At 52.8% G+C, this 17,719-nt stretch overlaps 1 protein-coding gene across 1 annotated transcript in view; it reads right to left on the reverse strand.

The window, feature by feature from the left end:
- Window positions 1-17,719, reverse strand: part of SLC6A17 (solute carrier family 6 member 17) — a 49,777-nt gene that overhangs the window by 13,550 nt on the left and 18,508 nt on the right. Inside the window, exons 3-6 of the mRNA XM_075910020.2 lie at window positions 4,161-4,318; window positions 1,755-1,881; window positions 469-650; window positions 1-111 (exon numbers count right to left, since the gene is read on the reverse strand). Of these exons, the coding sequence (XP_075766135.1) occupies window positions 1-111; window positions 469-650; window positions 1,755-1,881; window positions 4,161-4,318 (578 nt within the window). The remainder of the gene's footprint in view (window positions 112-468; window positions 651-1,754; window positions 1,882-4,160; window positions 4,319-17,719) is intronic.

Here is a 17,719-nt window from a genome sequence, read left to right on the forward strand (position 1 = left end):
CTTGGGCATGAACATGTGCACAATCCCGTCGACCGCCCCTCGCAGGAGCAGGCCCCGCACCAGGAAGCAGAGAAGCACCACGTAGGGGAAGAGGGAGCTGAAGTACATGACCTAGGCAGAGCAGAACCAGTGTGACAAGAGCCCGTATGCACAAGCAGCCTCCTCGCACGCTGCACGGCTGCGCACAAGCAGCCTCCTCGCATGCTGCACGGCTGCGCACAAGCAGCCTCCTCGCACGCTGCACGGCTGCGCACAAGCAGCCTCCTCACACGCTGCACGGCTGTGCACAAGCAGCCTCCTCACACGCTGCACGGCTGTGCACAAGCAGCCTCCTCGCACGCTGCACGGCACTGCCTGATGCAGCTGCTTTTGTGCACACTCGCCTGGCAGCGGCCGCATCTATTCCTGCCCTATAGGGCCTGTGCATAGCTCTGGCCACGGGCAGCCACCGCGGCTGCTGGCACTCACCTTGCCCGAGGACTGGATCCCTTTGATCACCGCCAAGCCCACGACGCTCCAGGCCACCAGCAGGCACACGGCCATCTTCCAGTTGAGCCCGCCGCCCTCCGAGATGGAGCTGGAAATGTCCAGGGCCTCGCGGTACCAGAAGTAGGTGGTGGCGGAACTCTTCTCGCACTCCGGCTGCACCACTGAGACAAGCCAGCGCGCCGCCGTTGGGCTGGGTTTGCTGGAAGGCGCCGCTCGCCCCTCGCCCCTCGCCCCTCGCCCCTCCCCCTCCCCCCTCGGCCCTCGGCCCTCGCCCCTCCCCCCTTGCCCTCGCCCTTCCCCCCTCGTCCCTCCGCCCTCGCCCTTCCCCCCTTGCCCTCGCCCCTCCCCCTTGCCCTTGTCCTTGTCCCTCGCCCCCCCCCCCCCCCCTTGCCCTCGCCCCTCCCCCCCCCCTCCCCCTCGCCCTTCCCCCCCCCTCCGCCCTCGCCCTTCCCCCCTCGCCCGCCCCCCCCCTTGCCCTTCCCCCCTCGCCCCCTCCCTCGCCCTTCCCCCCCCCCTCCCCCTCGCCCTCGCCCCTCATCCCTTCCCCTCTTGCCCTCGTCCCTTCCCCTCCTCCCTTGCCCTTCCCCCCTCATCCCTCCGCCCTCGCTCTTCCCCCCTTGCCCTCGCCCCTCGCCCCTCCCCCCTTGCCCTCGTCCCTCGCCCCTTGCCCTTCCCCCCTCATCCCTCCGCCCTCGCTCTTCCCCCCTTGCCCTCGCCCCTCGTCCTGCCCCCCTTGCCCTCCTCCCTCGCCCCTCGGACCTGCCGAATCCCAGCGCAGGCAGCCATGATATGCAAATGTCTGTACGGCGCTTGGGAGATTGGATTTGTACGAGCAAAACGGGCTCTAAGGAAGCTATCCAATGAAAACACGCCAGGAGATGAATGGTGCCGTCTGTACTCCCATGAAGTGCCCCAGGCGTGCCGGGGAGGGCTCGGCTGTGCTCAGCGCCCCATTACTGTCCTCGTGCTTTGTCCTGGGCTCTCAGGGCCCAGCGGGCTGCGGGCTCCCTGAGCCCGTCGCGGTGCTGAGAGCAAGCCGGCCAGGGAGCAGCCAGGCCACTGGCCCCCGTGCATGGCCATGGCCCCACTGTGGCCCCAGGCACCTCTCTTGGGATCCCCAAGTCATGAACATCCCCACAAGGGAAACGTCCCGCCAGCCCAGAAGCTGCTCCTAACCCCTGTGTCCCATCCCAGAGCTGGACCCATGCGCGGTCCCGGCCCCGCTCCCATGCCAGCCGCCCCTGGAGGCAGGAGGACCCGCTCACCAGCCGTGGTGCCGTTTGTCACCACGGGGCACTCGCTCCAGGGCAGTGGGTACTGGAAGGATTGGAAGAAGTAAAAGATGCTCCAGCCGATGATCACATTGTAATAGAGCCCAACGAAGAAGCAGACCTGGGGGGAGAGGAAATGACACAGAGTTTAGTTCTGCGTGTCCCCCTGTGGCGCGGGGGGGGGGGGGGGGGCTGCCTGCTCTGTGACCCGGGTCCCCTGCGCTGGGAGGGGAGATTCTCACTGACTCTCCCAAATGTGGATTAACCAGACACCCAGGCTCAGCCCCCCAGGGAGAGACAAAGGGAGGAGGGCGGAGACCAGCACCTGGCTGGGGGGCAGGGCTGGGAGAGAGTTTTAGTTTCTGTCTGGGATGATGGAGGAAGCAGCCTAAGCAACAGGCTGGGATTTAGGGGCCCAGGTTCCCCATCTCAAGGGGGGCTGAGGCATCCTAGGCCTGCCCTGTAACCTGATGACATCTGTGCTGTGCTGTATCCTGGAGAAGCAATAAACCACCTCTATTGTACTGGCTGGTGGAGTCTGTCCGTGCCACTAAAGGTGCAGGAGACGGGAAAACCCCAACGCGCCGTCACCCCCGCCCCACCAACAGGGAGCGGGGTGATGGGACGTGGCAGTCTGGGCCTGATCCAAGCCTAGTGATGTGTATGGAGAACTCCCATGGACTGCCATGGGCCAAGGGACGGTCACTGCCGATGCCCTTTGGAGCCCCAGTGCAACGAGCAACCCGCAGAAAATGTCAGTTTTCCATAGGAATCGTTCTTCAGTCCCGTGCGGCCACCCGAGGCCTGACGCGGGCAGGGTGGGAGCCGAGGCCGGGCAGGCAGCCTAGAAACAAGGGGCATTTTAATGGCAAGGGTAATTAACCCTCCTGGGCCATTTCGCAATCAGGGCTGGACCCGTCTGAACAGATTTGCTCGAACTCGACCGGGAGTTAATTCAGGGAAGTCCGGCGGCCTGTAGCACCTACGGATCAGACCAGAGGTCCCCTGGCTGTGCAGTCTGTGCCTCGCGTCTTCTCCGCAGTGCCGGCCGGCTGTGCTGCGAACGCGGATTCGACCCGCGGGGTTGTCTTGTGCTGCACACCAACAGCAACAACACACCGACCCCCCCAGCAGGGCCCCACCTGACTGTTTGCTAACACTGCGCAGGCAGGGCCGGCGCTACAGGCAGACAGCTGCTTCCGCTGGTTCCTGGCATGTCGTAGGCCCAGAGCACCGCAAGCATCTCCGGAGGGCGAAAGGGGTGCCGCTTTGTTCCTGTGTGCTACCGCGGGAGTCAGGCACCCCCAGGTCCAGGGGGGAGATCATGGACCTTATTCAGGTTTGGGGGATGCCCCCAACGTCCAAAATCTCCACACTAGATGGAGGAATGCAGCCGTCTATGGCAGGATAGCTGCCAGCCTGGCACCAACGGCCACATGCGAACCCAGGAGCAGGTTTGCATGAAAGTCAGGTTGGTCTGGCGAGACCCCCAACCCTAAGCCCTGCGCTTCCCCTCCCCCTTCTTCCCCTTGCTTCCCCCTTCCAGCTCCATCCTCCCAGGTTTCCCCCTCCCCTCTCCCACCCTCTCTCTTCCCCTCTCCCAACTCCTTTTCCCAGTCTCCTCAGGGGTTCATCCCCCCCCCCAGTTTGTTAATAAACCCAGTTTCTATTTTTGAACATACGTGTCTTTTATTTGACATCAGGAAGTGGGGCTAGGGAGGGGTAAGTGGAAGGACGTGTGGGAGGAATGGGGCACAAGCCCCCGGTTTGGAGGACCGGGGAGGCTCTGAGGGCTCCTCGGGGTGGATGCTCTCCCTAAAGGCCTCCTGGGTCCTGACAGCCCCCCGATGGGCCCCCCAGATGGCAGCCTACAGCCAGGCTGATGGCAACGACCTCACAAGATGCACTGGCGTGCCCAGGGGCAGCTCTGGCTCCCTGTGGCTGAGTGCTGTGGTGTCCCAAGTGTGGGCACTCAGGGCACTCCATGACAGGACTGCTTTGCTGTCCCTCGTGGAGGTAGACAAGCAAGCGGGGAACCCTGAGAACTGTCTGTGCAGGGTGGGGGTCAGGTCCCTTTAAGCACGGAGCTCAGTTAGCCTCAGGCAGCAGCCCCACACACTCAAGTCCTAACCTGGTGCCCTGCCGGCACTGGTTCTGCCCAGCCTTAACCTCGGTTCAGGGTCCACTCAGTGTGGACACGCTAGTTCGAATTAGCAAAACGCAATTTCTAAATAGTTTTTGTGTCTAGATGCGTTATTTCGAATTAGCTTAATTTGAATTAACTATTTCGAATTAAGTTAACTCAAAATAGTGCGGTAGTATAGACATACCCTAGCTCGGAAACCAGCCAGCCTGCCCAAAGGGACCAGCCTCCCCCCACAACCGCGCTGTGACACTCACAAGGCAGCTGGCGTAGCCGATGCCCCCCAGGCGGGGGCAGATGTAATTCCAGACGCCGATGCTGCCCCGGCGGATTCGCTGGCCCACGGCCAGCTCCAGGAAGAAGAGAGGGAGCCCGATGATTATCAGCAGCACCAGGTACGGGACCAGGTAGGCACCTGGCAGGAGAAAGAAGAGTCGTTACCCATCCGTCTGGGACTGCCCAGCGAGAGGCAGGGTCCTTCCAGCACTGGGGCAGGCAGCGAGGGAGAAGGACAAGGGGGAGGAGAGAGAACAGTCTTAGCCACGATTTTGCACCGGCCGCCTGTTCTTACAGCCCACAACCACTGGAGTCACCCTATGCCTGATGTTCTTACTTTCTAAGATCCAGCTGCCAAGTCTGCACACACATCCGAGAAAACTTGGTGCTGTCTCCCAATATCCTCTAATCTCCTTGCTGCCCACCCAATGAAGGCGGCTCCCACTCAAAGGGGAGAGGAAAAAGAAATGGCAAAGCAAAGAGGATTTCCAGCCTTCCAGCACAGAGGGGGGTGACCAAAGAAGCAGGAAACAGGGAAAGCTTGGGGCCGACTGATCTCTCCCCCAGACTACTGGGGACCCCGGGAGAAGCTTGCACACCATGGGTAGCCCCCTTTCCTAGCTCAAGCCTCCCCGGAAACCATAATGCCCAAGGTCTGGTGTAGAATACACACAAGAGCCTTGCCAAAGCCTGGGAGAGAGCCCCCACTTGTACCAAGTTACTGCCCCGACTTTTGGCCCAACTGCTGTACAAACTACAGGAGAGGCAAGAGTGTAACTCAAGCCCGGTTCACACCAAGCCGCAGGAGCCGTGATCAAGCGCTGGCACTGCCTGCCTCCCCGAGAAAGGTTTGCAGCCCAGGCAGAAGAGAAGTGCAGCATCCCTCCGTCGCACTCCGCCCGGTGGGTGGGCAGGCTGTACGGACTGGCTTGGGCCTGCCACAGTGGTGCTGGAGGGCTGCTGGTCCCAAGTTTCGTCCAGCTCGGGGCTCGGCGGGCTGCCCTACTGCAAACTAACTGCTCTTGCTCCAACTCGCCAGCGGAGCCATGTCCCTGGACCCGGAGACGGCGCCGTATGGGGGCCACATGGGCACTTTGCCCCTTCTCAAGGGCTTACGGTGGAAGACCCCAGACCTGCTTGCTCCACACACGCTCCAGACATGCTGGCCGGCGGCAGGGCCACCTGGACCTCTCAGCCCCCCTCCGCCGCCTCGGCTCATGCACCGAGCCTCGCAACACTCTTGGGAGGTGATCGACTTAAGGCCGATGCAGGGGTTTGAATCCAGAGCTTCCGAGGCCTTGGCTGGTGTCCAAGCCACCCTGCCCGTGTAGGGACAGAATGGATCAACCTGTGAAGAGGAGCAGGGAAGTTGAGAGGATGGGCAGGGCCACAGACAGCAAGGCCGGGAGTGCGGAGAGAAGACAGCAAAGATGTAGGTGGAGACAAGGGGAGGGTCGCCAGGCTTTTGCCCGGACACTCCCTTATTTCTGGCCCCTGTCTGGTAACAACCAGAAAATACCAGACGTGTAAAATACCCGGCATTTTCCGTTTCTCTCAGACAGAAGGCCGGCGGGAACATTCTTCCCCTGCTGCGTCTGGGGAACCAGGAGCATGGGGATATTTAAAGGCGCAGTGACCCCCTTTTTCTTTGCACTCAACAACTTTGGCTCCCCAGGTTTTTTTTGCTCAACCAATTTTTTTTCCTGCCATGTTTGGGATTTTTTGTGAAAGTATCTGGCAACCTTGGACAAGGGGAGGATGGGGAACTGGAATGAGCAGAGGCCAAGTGTCTGGTGTAAATGGCGGGGAAGCCAACACATTAATTCAGTAGGGACTCCACCACCCTCAGACTGCTCTGGGATGGGACTGTCACATTACCGGAGTTTAAGGGAAGCAGCCAGGTCACTGCTGCGCCATGGGGGAGTGTTTGCCCCAAAAGTGGGTACAAAGGGGGCCATGTGAGGTGTCAAACGGAAGCTCACCTTCCACTGAGTCTGTATATTCTCTTCATGTGATTGTATAACGTCTGTGAGTGGAGCTATAGACATGTACTCTGTATGGAGACTGGAAGATTCTCTGTATGTGGTTGAGCGATGGGCTCAGCCTATGGACATGCTAATTAGCAAGGCTCCCCACCTGGAAAGGAATCTAGGTGCCTTGCCACTGACCATGTGACTGTCTCCAGCTTGGAAGAGACCAGGAAGGGATATAAATATGCCATGTGGCTGACTCCATTTTGGTGCTCAGCTCAGCTCAGCTCTTCATCCCAGATGCAGCCTTGCAGAGATCAACGAGCCGGGAAGAACTGTGGACCCATCCTGACATCGGATGTGCAACAAAGACTTTTAAGCCAGCAGTTATAGCATCTCTGCTAGAGCCTGCATCGAGAACTGGGAGATTCGATGCATGTAACGTATGATACTTTAGCAACCTCACTCTCGTGCTTTTCTTTCTTGTAGTAATAAATCTTTAGATGGTAGATTCTAAAGGATTGGCCCAGCGTGATTCGTGAGTAAGATCCAGAGTGTACATTGACCTGGGATCTGTGGCTGGTTTCTTGGGACTGGACAGAATCTGTTGGGGGTAGGTGAGATCGGGTTCTATAACCCTTCACCGCTGGGCAGGCCCAGGGCCACCTGGGGCACGGAGAGAGCTGGGGTGTCAGAGGGGTTTTGCTCGTGAGGCTTCAGGCTGGCCGGGCAGGCAGCTGAAGTGCTGGATGTGACTGGTGTGTGCCTGTTTGGGAAGGGCCACCAGTCAGGGGCTATAGAGAGCCCCGAGTTTGAGCAATTCACCCTGAGCGGACGCCCTCAGCGGAGCCCAGACCCGGCCCGGTCCGTCACAGGGACGATGTTATGATTCCCATTGTGCCATTGGGGAAACAGAGGCACAGAGTGCTTAAGTGACTTGCTTTAGATGCTGTAGCCAGGAGATGGCAGTGCTTAGAATACACCCCTCCCCTGCCCCAAGTCATGGCTCACACTGAGCCAGCTTCTGCTCTCCCTTACGTGGGTGTAAATCCTCCTTGGAGATCACAGAGCCAGATCCTCAGCTGGCTTAGACCAGCCTAGCTCCGCTGGAATCACTGGCTGTGTCTAGACTGGCCAGTTTTTCCGGAAATTCAGCAGCTTTTCCGGAAAAACTTGCCAGCTGTCTACACTGGCCGCTTGAATTTCTGCAAAAGCACTGATGTTCTACTGTAAGAAATCAGTGCTTCTTGCGGAAATACTATGCTGCTCCCGTTCGGGCAAAAGTCTTTTTCTGAAAGACTTTTGCACAAAAGGGCCAGTGCAGACAGCTCAGATTTCTTTTCCGCTATAAAGCCCCGATGTCGAAAATGGCGATAGGGGCTTTTTTGTGGAAAAGCGCGTCTAGATTGGCCACAGACGCTTTTCTGCAAAAAGTGCTTTTGCAGAAAAGCGTCCTGCCAATCTAGACGCTCTGTTCCGAAAATGCTTTTAACGGAAAACTTTTCTGTTAAAAGCATTTCTGGAAAATCATGCCAGTCTAGACGTAGCCACTGAGAATTGAGAACCTAGTCCAATAGCTCCATCCAGCATCCTCCTTGCTACCAATGCAAAGACACTAAGTGCAACTAATGCATGTCACTGTATTTGTGATGCAACCCGTGCACACATGCTCATGCAATGCAACCCATGCGCACGTGTGCATGGAATGCCACCTGTGCACTTCTGTGAGCATGCAATACAACCTGTGCACATGTCTGTGTGCATGCAATACAACCCATGCACATATCTGTGTGCATGCAATGCAATCTGTGCGCATGTCTGTATGTATGCAATGCAACCCATGCACACGTGCACATGCAATCCGTGCGCATGTCTGTGTGCATGCAATGCAACCCGTGCGCATGTCTGTATGTATGCAATGCAACCCATGCACACGTGTGCATGCAATCCGTGTGCATGTCTGTATGCATGCAATGCAACCCATGCACATGTGCGTATGCAATCCGTGCGCATGTCTGTGCGCATGCAATGCAACCCGTGCGCATGTCTGTATGTATGCAATGCAACCTGTGCACACGTGCGCATGCAATCCGTGCGCATGTCTGTGTGCATGCAATGCAACCCATGCGCAAGTCTGTATGTATGCAATGCAACCCCGTGCACACGTGCACATGCAATCCGTGCGCATGCAATGCAACCCGTGTGCATGTCTGTATGTATGCAATGCAACCCATGCACATGTGCGCATGCAATCCGTGCACATGTCTGTGTGCATGCAATGCAATACAAAACAGGCATGTCTTTCAGATTATTCTCTCTTGGCCCAAACTAGGTCATTTAGCTACCGGTCAGACCACAAGGGGAGTCAGGTGATGGGCAGGTGCTGACAGGCTGGAGCTGGCCTCATGTGGATGGAGCGGTGCGGGCGCGTGAAGTGCTGACTGTGCAGGGTCAGCCTGAAGGGTGACTCATCCCCAGGATGACACTGGAGGCATTTTAATTGCTGAGATCCTGCGGCGGCGCTAGGGAGATGCTGGCGTGTGCAGGGGGGCCATGTCCGGATCGGCCTGGTGACTGTGGGGGAGGGAGGGACATGGAGTGGAAACCTGAGTTCGGATCCTGCTGACTGAATTCCACGCCAGGGACAGTAGCGCTCACGGGAGCGCCAAGACAGGCGGATCCTGTTCTTTCGCGCTGCAGCAGAGTCACCCGACCCCTCAGCTTCCAAGGGCCAGGAGGTACTGCCAGCCCTGCACCCCGGGGCCTCTGCTGCCAGTCGCACACGCTGGGCCCTTGCTCCCGGCCTCAGCTGGGGGTGGGGGTGGATGTGGTTACGGGGCTCAGCACCCCCACGATGAATCGGGCAGCGAGAGAGACAAAACCGAGAGAAAGCCCCTGCCTTTCAGTGCTGTGTTAAGCGTCCACTAAAATAATAAAGGGGAAGCTGCATTTTCCAAAGCTAGAGTAAGTCGATGCTCATTTGCAAACTTTTGAAAGAGCCACCACAGCGTTTTGTTCAGAGTTAAGAACAATTCCATTCCCGGCCCTGGGCTGGGGGCCTAGCTAAGGCCTGGATCTATTTTGCCTGTTAACATGTAGAACTGTAGCTCTCAAAGCACGTCAGACCCATGAGCTGATCAAGCATTGTCAGAGGTTCCTCTGAGACAGGACGTTATCAGGCTCCCCCTTCTGCAAATTGGGGAAACTGGGGCAGAGAGTGCTTAGGTGATTTGCCCAAGGACACAGAGAAAGGCAATGGCGGAGTTGGGATAGCTGTCTCCCCGTCGCTGCTCCATTCACTGGATCATATGCTCTAAGCCGAATTCTGATTTTATGTGCGCGAGCGTAAATCAGGATTAATTCCACTAAAGTAAATGCACTGGAGTTGGTGTAAAACCAGCCAGAGAGGAAAATCAATCCTCCCCATTGCATAAAAACAAACTTCAGGTGCCTGTCTCCCTGTGCAGAAGTCACCGTGACAACGCCAAGTCACCTACATTGTGATGCCTGACGTCACCACAATGACGGCTCGGCCTACTCCTGCAAAGAAAAAAGGCACAATAATGTTGTGAAAGTAGAAAGAATTATACTGTAAGAAAAAGATGAATTGTGCTGTAATAATTGAATAAGTTGAAGGAATTCTGTTTGTCTTTTTAAGAGGAAGAAGAAAAGTATGTTAATGTTGATTGTAGGTATGCAGATCAAGGTGCTAGCCAATTTGGGCCTGAGTTTAACAGGAAAAGAAACATTAAGTGTTAGGAAGCAATTCCAGATAATCAGGGAGATATAGCCAGGAGATTGCTGTGTGCTTAATATTGAAATGAAGATACTTAACCACACTAATAATGTGAAGTTTTGCCACACCCTTTGATCTTGTTAACTTGGCCTTTGACTGTATAAAATCAAGGGGTTTGAACCTTGTAGGGGACTCACATTTTCTCCATGCATTCTAGCAAAGCTTTGCAGAATAAACAGAGCAGTCTGCCAAATCTGTGAGTCCTGTCTGACTTTGACAATTTGGAGGTTCCACCGAGATGGCAACCGTCTTCGCTGAAGCTGTGTGATCCCTGACTGTCTTGCAGGATGACCGTGGCAGCCGGCACCTGGGCATTTAGCCCGAGCGGTCCTCCGCCAGAACGGAAAGGTGCACAGCCACAGCGAAGTCTACGCCATCAAACCTGTTGGTTCCTGCTCTGTTCTGGTAGGGATCCCGGGATCTAACATCAGGACTCTGGTCAGGTAATTATTTTGTCCGGACTGAGGACTGTCTTGTCTCTGTGTCTATCCGTCTTCCCTGTGGTGTGAGTGAGTCTGGGAGCCATCCCTGTCCGGGGACTGGCTGACCAAGGGGCTCCTGTCCCCACGGTCTGTGTGACTGGAATCTGCACAATCGCAGCCGCACCGCACCTTGGATAAAATCCTTGGAGTGAACGCAAGGGCGATTGAGGCAGTAGCCTGTGGGCTTCTTTTGTGTGTTGCACCGGGCACCGCTCTGACGAACCCGAATTTCCTCCTGGTGTGATTGGTGTGTGAAGTCCTCCTGTATGGGTAACCAGACGTCTAAGCAAGGGATAGTTCCCTAAAGGGACCCTGGCTCAGTTTATATATTTTAGAAAGGGTCCGGACTCCTGTAAATTTCTGGAAAAATTATCTAGATTGACTCTGGGGGGATCCCAAAACTCAGTGGCCACTGTTAGGATCTTGGAACAAAGACCAAGTGGACGTCTTAAAAGACAAACTTGGCCTTCCCAAAAACTAAATTGGCTAGAGGAGAGGTAGATTGCTTCATGCAGTGGTGGGACGAGGCAAATCTTAAATGAACTGAATCGAAGCTCGCCTCCCTTAAAAATTCTAATTATAAGAAAAAAAAGCTTTATTGGAAACCTCCTCTCCCACCACCAGACCAAGCGCTTCCCTTTACCCCGTTCTCCAAGAAGACTCAGACCGGTCCCACTTGAAGCTATAAACCCTGGACCCACACGGAGCTCCACTCGATTTTAAAAGGTTTTCCAAAGCCCCAGGAAAACCCTACCAAATTTGCAGAGGAATTTTGCTAGTGTGCAATGCCTATGAACCCTCTGAAGCAGACCTCCTGCAACTGTGTAAGCTACTTATAACCCCGTAAACAGCAACAAAGAAAAAAACCCGGGCAACTATCACACAGACTGACTGATGGGTTTTTTTTTTCTTGCAACATTCTGGTATACAGCAACCAGGTGAAAATGGACAGGGCGCCCTGGCGCATGCGTTTGTTAATAGCCTCTTATCTGCTATTAGCAGTATGTTAAAGCAAATAAGTGTTGGATGGGAGGCCAAGACCATGGACAAATTGCAAGCAGTGGCAGAGCATTGCCACTGCACTCTAAAAGGAAAGAGAAGCAGTCCTCACAAAAGTTGATAGCTCTGCAAATACAGCATTATTCAGGGCAGGGCAGACAGTACTGGGAATGGGGAGGGTACCAAGAATGGGGATAAGGTCAGAGAAGGGGTCGTGGCACCGGGTTTTTGGGATTTAGAGGTTTCAGCTCTGGTCATATCCACCCTGTGGGAACAAGGCATTATTGTCCCCTGTTCCAGCCCCTGTAACACCCCTATCCTCCCAGTTCAAAAAGCTGATAGTAAATCATGGCGGTTTGTTCAGGATCTTCAAGCTATTAACTGCATTGTTGTACCCACCTTTCCTGTAGTCCCTAACCCAGCAACCAATCTGGCTTCTATCCTGCCAGATGCAACTCATTTTACTGTTGTTGATCTGTGTTCTGCTTTCTTTTCTGTCCCGGTTCACCCTAAGTCCCAGTATCTTTTTAGCTTTTCTTACAAGGAGCAGCAGTATGCTTCCCAAGGGGTACACAGAAAGCCCATCTTACTTTTCCCAAGCATTAGCCAGAGACCTCGCCGACCTGGTTTTCCCAGCAGGGACCACACTGGTCCAATATGTAGATGATCTACTCCTCTGTTCCCCTTCATTATCTGCCTCAGAAACTGACTCTTTACTGCTTCTCACTTCCCTAGCAAACAAAGGCCACAAGGCTTCTCGCTCTAAGCTACAGCTCTGCCAAGTCTCTGTCACATACCTTGGCTTTCTTCTCTCCCAGGGTTCCCGTACGCTTTCTCCCACCCGCATCCAAGCCATCCTTAGCTTTCCCCGACCTCGCTCCCCACGCCAAGTCAGAAAATTTTTGGGCATGGCGGGTTTTTTTTTTTGTAGACAATGGGTTGCCCAATATTCTTCTCTCGCTAAACCATTCCAAGAACTCACTCGGTTCTCTGTACCTGACCCTATGCCATGGCCCCCAGAGGCCGAATCTGCTTTTATTTCTCTCAAACAGAGTTTGACTTCTGCCCCCGCCGTAGGGTTACCTGACTATTGTAAGCCCTTTACCCTTTTCTGCCACGAGCAATCTGGTTGTGCACTTGGGGTTCTTACTCAGGAGCATGGTGGCAAAAAAAAAAAAAAATCGTCCAGTAGCTTATTTCTCTGCCACCTTGGATCCTGTTGCCCAAGGTCTACCCCCGTGTCTGCGTGCTGTGGCTGCCGCGGCACGCCTAATTGAAATGTCTGAGTCCCTTGTCCTCTGCTCTCCTGTTTCTCTCATGGTCCCTCACTCTGTAGAAACTCTCCTGCTACAATGTAATACAGCTCACCTTTCCTCTGCCCGCCTCACTAGGTACAAACTTTTACTGCTTTCGGCTTCACATATCACCATAAAGCGCTGTTCTCAGTTGAACCCTGCCACTCTCCTTCCTCTGTCTAATGACGGTGAACCCCACGACTGCCTTGCAACTGTCTCTGCTGTCACCGTCCCGCGCCCCGACCTTTCTGATGTCCCTGTCTCTAACTCCGACCTTGTGTTATTCACTGACGGTTCCTGCTTTAGAGATAGCCAAGGTCGTCTCCTTGCAGGATACGCTGTGGTATCACTCTCTGAAACCCTAGAAGCTGCGCCTTTACCTTCTGTGACTTCAGCACAAGTTGCTGAACTAGTTGCCCTAACCCGCGCTTGCTTTCTGGCTGAGGGACACTCCGCCACCATTTATACTGATTCTCGATATGCTTTTGGGGTTGTACATGACTTTGGCACCCTCTGGCAAGCTCGGGGTTTCCTTACCTCTCCTGGTGCCCCTATCAAGAATGGCCCCTACATTGCTGCTCTCCTGTATGCAGTTTTACTCCCATCTGCCTTAGCTATTGTTAAGTGCCCTGGCCACTCCACAGCAGATACTGATGTTGCTAAGGGTAATGCATTTGCTGATGCAGCTGCTAAACATGCTGCTACCATAGAACCTTCCCCAGATGCGTTTCTCGGTTCCCTTTCTGTACCATCCCTTTCCAAACTCACCCTGCTCCAAGACTCTGCCCCAGAAACAGAAAAAGACTCCTGGGTCACCCAGGGTTGCTCTCTACACCCTGATTCCCTTTGACGCTCACCTAGTGGTGCCTTTGTGGCCCCCTTTTCGCTCTACCCAGCTCTGGCCGCCCTGCTACACGGCGTTTCGCATGTCAGAAAGGAGGGGATGGTCTCTGCTGTAACTAAGGCAGGATGGTGAGCCCCCCATTTCAGCTCTTTTGCAGCTCGCCACTGTGCCGCCTGTACCACTTGCCAAAGCTACAATGTTGGCAAACCTGTAAAGGTAGCTCACGGGTTCTGGGGCCTGCCCCAAGCACCGTTCTTGCATTGGCAGCTTGATTTTGTACAAATGCCTAAGTGTCAACGCTATGAATTCATTCTGGTTATGGTATGCTTATTTTCGGGCTGGATTGAAGCCTTTCCTTGTCGCAAAGCTGATTCACTGTCTGTTGCCAAATGTTTGTTAAATCATATTATGCCTGCCAAAGGAATTCCTGCCACTCTGTCCAGTGACAAAGGAATTCCTGCCACTTTGTACACATTTTACTGGACAACTTGTTCAGCACCTGGATCGTGTATTACATGTCACGCACTTGCTGCACTGTCCCTACCACCCACAGAGCGCAGGTGCAGTTGAAAGACGAAATGGCATGCTAAAAAAAAATAAGCTTGCAAAAAAATTTGTGACTCTACAGGGTTAAGCTGGCCAGCGGCCTTACCATTGGCCCTTATGGAAATTCGATCCACCCCATCCCAAAGACATAAATTAAGTCCTTTTGAAATTGTTATGGGGCGCCCTATGCGAACAATGGCTACCATTACTCCAGTCTCAGACGTGAACTTGACTCACAGTACACTCCTTCAGTACTGCAAGGGACTAATGCAAGCTGTAAGTCACTTCCATTCACCGGTTTGAGCCGCCTGGCCAACCGAACCCACCTCTGACGCCTGCCACACCCTCGAGACAGGTGATTGGGTCTACATACGACACCACCAACGAAAACACGCCTTGGAACCCCGGTGGAAGGGCCCGCATCAGGTGCTGCTCACTACCCAGACGGCTGTTAAGCTATCCGGCATCGCAGCATGGATACAGGCTTCTCAGTGTAAGAAGGCACCACCCCCAGCGGACCAATCATCGCCTCAGGACCACGCAGAGTCAATTTTGACTCCAGAAGAAGACGTAGAGGAACAGCCTGCGATACCTTACAACCTACGTTCACGTAAGGGTTGCCTGAAGCAGACGACAACCAAAAGGAAGGCCCAAGAAGAAGCAGTAGTGAGCCTAGCGCCTGCTGCCTGGTGGACATAAAACCGTGACTGCGGTTCCCTCAGCTGAGGTTGCCAGAACCAAAAAGGGTCTTGCCTCCAGCATGTGCCTCTGGTGGGGCCTGTTCCTTGGCCACTGGTGTCTTAAGGTCTGGGGAATCCACAATGACAATGACAATTCTTTTATCCACCAGCAAGTATGGATCGCTCAGACCCTTAATATCTCTAATTGCTGGGTCTGCAGCCACATCCCAGCCCACTCACAAGCTGGTTCCTGTCTTGGCAATCCCACTTAATTCCCCAGGCCTCACCGGAGGACCTCATCCGTTTAACAAGACATGGAACAGTAACGACACTTGGGAAGCAGTAGGAATAAATGTATCTAAATGGATAAGCGTGGTGGAGGGAAAAGGTCACTGGTGTTGGGTGTGTAATGGGACGGGGCTGAATCTGGGGAGGAGCAGTTGTCTTCAGAATATTGTAACCAATGGTGTATGGGATTATTCAAACAAGATTGAAAAATGTAGGACCGGGTATGGGGATATGAATTTTTTCTCAACCTGGGATCAAACAGGGAAATCACTCTCCTGCTCCCGCTACAGCCACCCTAGTGAGAACAGTACAATCTTTCAATGCCATGCAAATAACACCACTCCCCGTAAAGAGAATCACCTTGTGCCCTTCGGGGGATATTACTCCTCCTTTATAGACATCTATATGGCAAAGGGGTGCAACCGACCCTTCCCGGCTTTGATAGGGCATCATTGGGTCTGTGGGACAAAGGCCTATACCACATTACCAGTTAACTGGTCAGGTATCTGTTATCCCGCCCAACTCTTCCCACAATTCCGAGTGTTAGAGTCCTTCCCACGAGAACGCCTCCGTAATTTTAGGCGAAAAAGAAGGGACTTGTCGGATGCCAAATGGTATGTGAATCACATAAGCCCTTTAACTTGGGAAGAGGCTATTGGTGGTTCCTTTATCCCACTTGGGGGAGTAATACATCATGCAAAAAGGCTTCTGAGGTTACAAGCAGTAGTTGAAATCATGGCAAATGAAACTGGAGAAAGTTTAAGGGCCCTGGCCAAAGAAACGGGAGCGATCAGACAAGTGGTCCTCCAAAACCGTCAGGCATTGGATATAGTGCTGGCAGCAAAAGGAGGGACCTGTGCTCTCATTGGCAAAGAATGTTGTGTATATATACCAGACAACACCAATGATGTAATAGATCGCGCTAGCTACTTAGAAAAGATTGCATATCTTCCTCACGAAGAGCCAAGTTCCCTGTGGAAATGGCTGAGTAACTTGTTCAATTTCTCTGGCATAGGAAACTGGTTGTTTCAGGGAGCCCTGACTATCCTATTTGGTGAGTTATAAGTGAGTTATAAGATCAAGAACACATATTCCTGCGCATCCAGAAATATAATCTATGCTATCGTGTGCCGAAAGTGTCCGTCTGCTATGTACATTGGACAAACATCTCAGACACTTCGCCAAAGGATTAATGCCCACAAAACAGATATCAGACAAGATCACAAAGAGAAAACAGTTTCTTGCCACTTTAACCAGAAAGGACACTCTCTAAATGACTTAGCCACCTGCATTCTGCTACAAAGACCTTTTACATCTGCACTTGAAAGGGAATCCTCTGAACTGTCATTCATGTTAAAATTCGACACTTGCCAACAAGGACTTAACAAGAATTTGAACTATCTCACCCATTACCAAGACAGTTTCCCCAATTATCACCTGTAATACCATTAACTCACAAACATCCCACTCTCCCTACCTTTAATATCATCAATTCACAGACACTTACCTTCCTTCCTCCCCCTCCCCCCCCCCCCCCCCGCATCCCCCTTCTGTTCTGCAATTTGATTTGTCCTTTTCATATTTGTTCATTTTTTTAATTGTATCCTTTGGTATATATGGTTGTGATTACTTTCTTCCACTATTTGATCTGAGGAAGTGGGTCTGGCCCACGAAAACTCATCATCTAATAAAACATCTTGTTAGTCTTTAAAGTGCTACATTGTCCTGCATTTTGCTATCCTATTTGGGATCTTAATGATTTTTGTATGTTTTCAGTTAATCTCCTGTTGTATCCAAAACTGTGCAAAACATATCACACAGCTAGCTACCCCTCACCAGAGTGCTAATCTGATGATTTTAAATATCACTGATGAACAGAGAGACAAAGAACGGTTAATGCAAGGAACCCAGTAATTGTTGGTCATAGGCGAGGCTTGACCAAAAGGAGGGATTGTGAAAGTAGAAAGAATTATACTGTAAGAAAAAGATGAATTGTGCTGTAATAATTGAATAAGTTGAAGGAATTCTGTTTGTCTTTTTAAGAGGAAGAAGACAAGTATGTTAATGTTGATTGTAGGTATGCAGATCAAGGTGCTAGCCAATTTGGGCCTGAGTTTAACAGGAAAAGAAACATTAAGTGTTAGGAAGCAATTCCAGATAATCAGGGAGATATAGCCAGGAGATTGCTGTGTGCTTAATATTGAAATGAAGATACTTAACCACACTAATAATGTGAAGTTTTGCCACACCCTTTGATCTTGTTAACTTGGCCTTTTGACTGTATAAAATCAAGGGGTTTGAACCTTGTAGGGGACTCACATTTTCTCCATGCATTCTAGCAAAGCTTTGCAGAATAAACAGAGCAGTCTGCCAAATCTGTGAGTCCTGTCTGACTTTGACAATGTGCTCATAACTCTGAGCCAATGCCTGAGAGGGACTCAGGACAGACAGACGGATGGCTAGATAGACAGACAGAAAGAGAGGAAGGACAGACACTCACTTAGGGTATGTCTACACTACAGCGCTAATTCGAACTAACTTAGTTCGAATTAGTTAATTCAAACTAAGCTAATTCGAACTAACGCGTCTAAAACTAAAAACTAGTTCGAATTAGCGTTTTGCTAATTCGAACTAGCATGT

This window comes from Pelodiscus sinensis, chromosome 27, assembly GCF_052426305.1.
Source record: "Pelodiscus sinensis isolate ZL-2025 chromosome 27, ASM5242630v1, whole genome shotgun sequence".
In the NCBI taxonomy this organism is placed as follows: domain Eukaryota; kingdom Metazoa; phylum Chordata; order Testudines; family Trionychidae; genus Pelodiscus; species Pelodiscus sinensis.